Consider the following 8,071-nt stretch of genomic DNA (forward strand, 5'->3'; position numbering starts at 1 on the left):
AAAACAATGCATTGTATATTTGTTTATCCTGTTATCAAACAAGTTGAACAGAGCCTTGGGTGGAGGGCACACAGGTCCACAGCCTCTATCAACCAGAACAACTTTAAAGCACAAACAAGTCAACATTTCAAGGTGTTTTGGTTTCTATGTGGTGGTTCTTAAACTATTATATACATTACAGGCTAATAACAGATTATAATCGGCATATTAACCATAACACAGACGTCTGTCTTTCAAGAAAAAGGGATGTGAGACGTAAGACGTTTTTAGTCAGATGATGTTTTCAATTCATCATGTTTGAAACCTTAAGAACGACGACTATGTGCAGTAGTAGATTTGTAGGCCTAACATGTCATGTCATACATTTAACATTTATTTTCATACTATAATTGGGATTCAGGAGGGTGAGTGTGAGCAAGCATTCTCAATGTGACATTTTCGTTTCAGTTTCGTGAATGGCAGGCTTTATTCCTTTTCCCCTTTTTTCCAATTCTGACCTTTATAATGAAGTTATTTTTCAGCGTGTTGTGCGCGTTTATATAACCTGCATGAAACAACACGGTAAGAACGACCGGGGCGAAGTATGTAAGATGCGTTTCTTGTAGTCCAGCTTCAGGACATTGTAGTTTCACGACAACAGACCTACGTCAATATCATCCGCCGTCGCATAATTACGTAGCCCAGTGTAAGTGCAGTCGGATTCTCTCAGCACCGCAGTTGTCTTTTCCTAAATCCTTGTGACTTCTCCTTCACATTTTTCCTTGACCTCGTTTTACATTGAGGTCAAGGAAAAGTGGTTTGGAAAAGACCATAGGAAGGACTTTCGACCGCAACCTAAGAGACTTGCGGCCATGCTTGGGACGGCTGTCAAAATGGCGCACTAGAAACAACTTCCGGTTCAGGCGAGGAGCGAGAAAAGATCAAAAAAAGAGACTTGAGATGTACCCCTTGTGACGTTTTCCATCGATGTCAAGGAAAAGTGGTTAGGAAAAGACGATAGGAGGGACTTCTCGACCGTAGGAGAAATGAGTCGAGGCGACAGGCATTTAACAAATAAGACATCCTTGCTTCGGGAGCCGTCATATCAATTACATATAACATGCGGCAGAGCTGCATCATCTGTCCATTGTTTTGTCACAGCCTACCGCTGTATTGTATAATCTCTGTCAGATGAACATAAGTGTTCATGACAATTTATTTACTTTGAATTCAAATCACAACGTGGCATAATATGTCAAGAATGTACGGATGTCATACATTGTTATACTTTATTAAACACACGCATGCATGCATACACACACACACATACATATATATTATTGTATGAAGCACTACAAATGGTTTGTATATTCCAGCTGTGTGTCACGCCTTTCATACGTCACGGGTGCCAAAAAAACTCAAGTGAGCAAAGGATACACCTGTGCATCCTCGCTCATAGCTCCTCCTGCAAGCCTCCTCTCTTTCTGGTTGAGAATGCAAAGTTGTCAAAGTAAATGAAGGCAACTTCGAGAATCTAAAAATTATAGATATTTGGGTTTAACACTTTTTTGTTTACATATTATTTTATAGTTTTGATGTCTTCAGTATTGTTCTACAATGTCAAATATAATGAAAATAAAGAAAAGCCCTTGAATAACACACACATAAACACACAATTTTTAGATACCTGCTGGACAAAGCCGATTGGAACCAGACCTGATGTCTACAAAGAAATCATGCTACAGCTGGACCAAAAGCAAAACACAAGGCAGTTTGAATTTTGTAGTTTAACAAACTTTATTGAGTGACAGATTAGTCTTTCTTAGCGGCAGCCTTCCTCATGGCAGCCAGCACGTTGCTCAGCTCCTCTCTCTTTCTCTTGGCGCGAATGTGAGTGCCAATCTGGGAAAGAAACACAGCAACATAAGACTCACAAAGTTCAAACTACTTCAACAGTGGTTAGACTCTGAGCTCACTATGTTTAGTAGTGGGGCTGGTGTAATACATCGTGTTCATCATGAGGGGGTCAGATTCAAAATGAGGCTACAGCCTTCAGCATTCTCCAAAGACCTGCTACAGTCTCAATACAGCTGTGTCAAACACTGCATCTGCAGAGGCAATATAACCAAAACTTTACAGGTTCAAGACTGCAACTCCGCGCAAACAAAAGTCAGACGTCCACTTACACACATTAGATTTAGAGAGCTGTGGACGTGGCTCTGTATAAAGCTCAATCACTGAAATTGTGTGCATGTGAACATTCCCATAGTCATCATAAATGAGAGAAATGGAAACATGCTACTGTGCCTATTTAGCAGTTGTTAAAGTTTATACTGGCATGCACCTTTAAGTGCTCTGACAAACGAGAGTAATATAAACTCACCCTCTTTTTGATAAACTTGAGTGCTCTCTTGTCCTTGGACACTTTCAGCAGCTCCATGGCTCGCCTCTCATACGGAGCAAAGCCACATACTTCACGGATCATGTCCCGAACAAACTTGCTGTGTTTGGTCAGACGCTGCAGAAGAAAGACAAGTCCCATTACACATCCACTTCATCTGAAATGTTTGATCAGTTCAAACATTTTATAGTAGAAATTGTGTATGATACCGATGGGCATCATTGCAAATATAGATTACACCTTCTGTGGTAGCTCTATGGCACAGAGGAATAAGATGCACCAGATTTTGAATATACACTAATAGCTGGTTTCAGTCTTTTCACAGGATTTGTTGGCAGTGAGAAAAATACACAAAATCACCAGATTAATACTTAAAAGCTTGAAGTGACACTCCAAGCAAAAATATATCATTGTAAACATTTCTATGGTGCAGACTTTACTGATCTGATTTTAAGTTGAGCTGTGTAACATTAAAGACAATTGCAAAAGAATACTAAAAATTCTGTTTCTAGTCATAAGCAGAGGACTGGGACTGACAACCCCTGGTCGCTCTAAACCACTTGTTACAATGGTCACTGAACAGCAGATACTCACCCCGCGCCGGCGGCTGTGTTTGGGAGCAGTGACATTTTTGGTAACTTGGTGGCCTTTGTTAAGGCCAACGGCCATGGGGTAGCGAATAGCCATGTCTGTAGAAGACCACACATAAACATTAGTTCAAGTGCAAACAAGTTTTAATTAGCTAGTACCATTAATCCTGGAGCAAGGCACTGATCAGCTTTGCCTGTTTTGTGGCAGAGACTGTTAACTATCAGTGCTTCAACAGAGATTCATTTTAATTACTGCATCAACAGAATGTGTAGGGCTGGGTATCATTCAAAAAGTTTCGATACCAGTAGCTTGACTTCCATACTGGTTCCTGAACGATATTTTTTTGATACCAATTTTATATAATTCATTTTAACAAAAAGAAAGTTACATTACAGTACAAGTCTTCAATTTTATTTTTCAGCTCCTTGGCATTTTTACACACCTCAAAGGAGTTTTGTAAACATAAAAAATATAAGCTTATTTACTACAATCACTTTCATAGAGTTGACGCAATCAACTGTTGTGGCTGTGACTAACATGTTTTAGTCCAACGTCTTGTTACTGATCAAACCACAGACAGCTCTGCTCCTGCTAGGTATCGAAATTTGGTACCAGAAGAATTTTTTTGATACTCGAATAGTATTGAAGCAATCCAGTCGGTGCCACAAAAGTATTGAAGTTCAGTACCCAGTCCTAGCTATGTGGCAATATGTGAGGACTCATAATAATGCAGCCAGTCTTTCAACAAGAACTGTGAGCAAAACAGCATTATATCATACATGCCTACCAATTCTAAGGCATTACATGACATACCTCTGACAACTACAAATATCACCCCCAGACATGCTTTGACATAAAAATACTCTTTCTAGAATAATACTGTGCACCCAATTTGGTTTCTCCACAAATCAGTCAAATTCTATGGTTAAAAATTCTTTAAATTGCATGTATTCCTTCTCCATTGAAAAATGCAAAAACTATCAATTTGACAATATTGTTCATTTTAAATGTTTCACTGCTGGTTATGTCTCCTATTTCACTGTACAGACCACTCTCATTTTATGCACTGAAGGTTTCAAGCTTCCACCTGTGTCAGTTGCATACTATACCACAATTGGCCAAATCATACTCACAGGTACACTTTTCACCCAGATTTGGGGTAAACACAAACTTTCCCCCTTCAGGATATGTATTGATAAAAACCTTATAGTGCCAAACTCAGCATATACATCATTCTGTACAGTGAAGATAGAACATTACAGTGAAAGGACAGGAAAACACACTTGAGTGAAGGGGATTTTAATTGCGAGGTACAATAAGCTCGTCTGGTGCCACTAAAGAACACATACAGTGAGATAAATTAGTGATACTGACACGGGTGGAAAACATTCAAACCAGACAGGTAGAAAGTGAATATCTTTACGAAAATATCCCTCTGACATTTGTTTCAGTTGCGAGGGAGTCTCGTTAGTATTGTGTCAGTATTGAGCAGGAGCATGACTATTCTGTACACTGAGGATATGCTCTTTATCATACACAGACATACAATGACTTTCTAACAAGTTAGGTGCAACTATTTGTCTCTACATAACATATCAAGTCTGTCACTCGGCTTCTTTTTCTCCGTCTCTGCTGCTTTAAGTGTAGTATGTGGTTGTTAGCAATAACTTGTACGGATTTGTAGCCAATTAGCTGCACCAGTGTGTTGAACGAGCCGAACCATAGCCATTGGCTAGTCATTCACACGGGTACACATTTTTTTCAGTTTCTTGTGTTATGATGTTATAATACTCAACATACATGCTAAAATAAGTCAATAGATTTGGTAGTTTCGGTTTATTCAGTAAAAAAAACAATGGATGGCGAAGATTATACATGGATTTTAGCTGAAAGAAGTCAACATTAAAATCCTACCTGCTGTCTGTAATGGCGGTCAAGCCGGAAGGACTGTTCGCTGAGCGAGGCGGGGTAATGATGGGGTTGGCCCGGAACACACTTCTGCCACGTCTGAAGGCCAGTGCCTCTGTCGGACTGGAAGAGGTACTGTTGTTAAATTTCCTTAAGCTTTGTAATGAACACACAATTCAACACACAGAAGGGATGGATAGTTATTCTTTAAATGTCCCGACCTTACTTTCCAACTTTTAGAGACATTTCTAAACGTATTTTCTCTGGGCTGGTATTAGCTCTTCTTTTTGCATTGTAATCGTTGACATCGTCTAACAGTTACCCCATAATACAGTGCGTTTTCATGTAGGCCTAGTATGCGCTGTTCGGTATTTTGACACTCAGATTGGGCTATGTGTTTCATAAATCAAGATATAAACTCAAATTATGCCATATGCTTGTTTTACACGACCCAATCCAATAGAAATTGGGATAGTGAGACATGCAAGAGAACTTAACCTCTAAGGTCTCTACCCCACAGGAACTTTTAAGTGTTGAAAGAAAAAGAAGAGATGCATGATATTGATGAGTAAATAAAAACTAGAATATTATACATTATGAGAATCTGGCAATATCTAGGCAAAGACATAAGAAAACTAATAGCCTAAAGGTCTATACACCAACCATAAATAGTGTAGGCTATCGTGACAAAATAGTCACCAGCAATGGTACCACTTTAACAAGGCATCCATTATAAAGGGTTTATAAACAGTAAATAACAGTTTAATTAATGGTTAACAAATCTTTTACTATTGCTTTATAAATCATTTGTAAGCCATTAAAGTCTAGATGAAACAGCAGTTCGAGAGTATCTAACTTCCGTATCATGACATATGTCTTTGTGAAACAGGACAGATAGGTGCAATGTAACATTGGGAGGGATTTGAGATGAATGTTGAAAAGTGGGCACGCCATAATAAATCTTAGCTCTGTGCCTCTAAAAGTTGAAGATTGATTGATGGGTGGGTGTCATAATATTATTGGTTGAAATTGGTTGGTTCAAGCCTATGTAAGCACACGTCATATTTGGTTTACAGGAAGAAAACATGATTGGATTTTGATATGAGAACACAAAGAAATGTATTTTTTGGAATATGTATTTAAATTGGTGCACAATATGACCGGGGATGTGATCTAAAAGGGTTAAGAAGGCATTTTTCATTTCATCTTGACTTTAATAAGCATCACTTTTGGGTTGCCAGGTTGTGACAAATCCCTCCTTTCTATAGCCTACCACCATAACATTTGCTTTATCTAATTCTTTGGAAAGACACCTCCAATATTCTGTTGAACCACTTACCCTCTGGAAAGGGCTGTAGGGCATCCAGACCAAAATCCATTTATTAATCCATTCATTAATAACTGCAGGACTGACTTAGCAGAAAGTGTGAAACATTTAGCCCTTTATTATTTTGATTATTCTTCAAATTATTAATATTTTGAGTAAGGCACACCTGAATTTGTCACAATCACTGAAAATAAAAAAAATGAATAGGATACATCAACTTTTCATTCTATATATAGTTTTGGACACCAAGAGAAAGAAAGAAAGACTATACCTTTTGGAGTATGTCAATATCCCAGGTTAAAGAGGACAATCTATAAGTAAAAGCTACAAAGAAATGGACATATGGGCCTGTGTTCATTTAGCCATTACAAAAAAAATGTATAGGCCTAGTTAGGGGCCCAAGCTAAACAGTTATACAGATGTAAGATTAATTAACAATAATACAATATATTAAAAGATCATTTAATCAATAGGGGGAAAAGACAAGCCCATATATCTGTATACACATATTTACTAAAAACATAGGTAAGTAAGCCTTTCTTAGTACATATCAGATGTTAACTTATAATATAGTGAGAGTTCTGAAAAGGATCAGTCCAAAATAACATCTTAATACAGAAATGGATAAATCCATATATATATTAAATTAACAAGAAGCATTTGAATATTATAGGGTTGAGTATGACCTACTGAGCAAAAATCTGGCATTTGGGAGGAATATGCCAAGTGAACGTCTACTGCAAGTATTTTTTATCTATTGGGTACCAGTATGTACAGTATGACCATGACTGAGTAACATAAAATCATCTGCCTCATTGGCAGTTAGATGAACTCTAACACTGTTTTTCAGTACAGCTGTATTTACTGTAGAAACTTCATCATTAAAAAAAGCTTCTTCCTCCTGTACTCATTAACAACAATGAACAGAACATTAGGCTGTATGTCGTAAATTCTATTTTATTTTTATTATTCATTCATAAAATACAAACATAAAGACAAAATATATACATTTCCAACAATAAATCAACATACAAGTGAGCCCTACCATTTCTAAACCCATCAAAACCAATTTGAAGATCTAAACCAACCCTTTACCAATGCACCCCTCAAACAATATCAGTCATAAACATTGTTACTGTCCTTCAATTTCCACAGTACTTTCATCTCACAGCACAAATAACATGAAGTGTTAATACTGTACAACAGCACTGACAGAAAAAGAAGACAACAATCATCAATCACAATCATTTTCTTTGGTACCCATGTTTCAGCGTATTCTGTCTCATAATTTTTCAGTCTGAAAGGTAGTGGAGTGGGGTTATGATTGGGGGTGTAGGTTCTCAGTAGAAAAAACTCAAATGGTCTTATCACCAAGAAAAGAATCGAGGAAGGGATGAAACTTGGGATGTATGGAAAAGAATTAGAAAGGGTTGGAACGTTTACATTTTTTGGGAGTTCTTTTTGATTCATGGTTAACATGGGCAAAACATTTCAGGACAATAGAATGAAAATGCAGAAAAGCGATAAATGTGATAAGATGCTTCACTGGTAGGGAATGGGGAGCAGGTTGCTCATCGTTGAAAAGAATGTATGTGGCCTTGATAAGATCTGTGTTGGATTACGGCAGTGTAGTGTATGGATCAGCAGACAGGTCTCTTATAAGGAAATCAGATGTGATTCAGGGACAGGCATTAAGAGCTTTTAAAGCATTTCCAGTACCTGCCCTATAGGTAGAAATGGGCAAAATGGCAAAGTACTGGGATAATTTGCAGGGACACAATGATTCTCACCCCACAAAAGGAGTGTTGCAGGAGTGCTGTGAGAATGGAAGGTATGGAAGGTGATAACTTTGGTCAGGTAGGGAA

The 8,071-nt window shown here is 37.9% G+C and overlaps 1 protein-coding gene across 1 annotated transcript; it reads right to left on the reverse strand.

Annotated features, from left to right (window-relative positions):
• Positions 1–1,757: 1,757 nt before the first annotated feature.
• Positions 1,758–4,991, reverse strand: rpl36 (ribosomal protein L36). The gene is made up of 4 exons (XM_044360845.1): positions 4,886–4,991; positions 2,975–3,069; positions 2,363–2,497; positions 1,758–1,881 (listed from the first exon to the last, which is right to left on the reverse strand). Exons 2-4 carry the CDS (start codon positions 3,065–3,067, stop codon positions 1,792–1,794), a joined length of 318 nt encoding a protein of 105 aa, XP_044216780.1. The 5' UTR covers positions 3,068–3,069; positions 4,886–4,991; the 3' UTR covers positions 1,758–1,791.
• Between the last annotated feature and the right edge of the window lie 3,080 nt (positions 4,992–8,071).

The sequence above is a fragment of the Thunnus albacares genome, chromosome 9, assembly GCF_914725855.1.
Source record: "Thunnus albacares chromosome 9, fThuAlb1.1, whole genome shotgun sequence".
NCBI lineage: Eukaryota > Metazoa > Chordata > Actinopteri > Scombriformes > Scombridae > Thunnus > Thunnus albacares.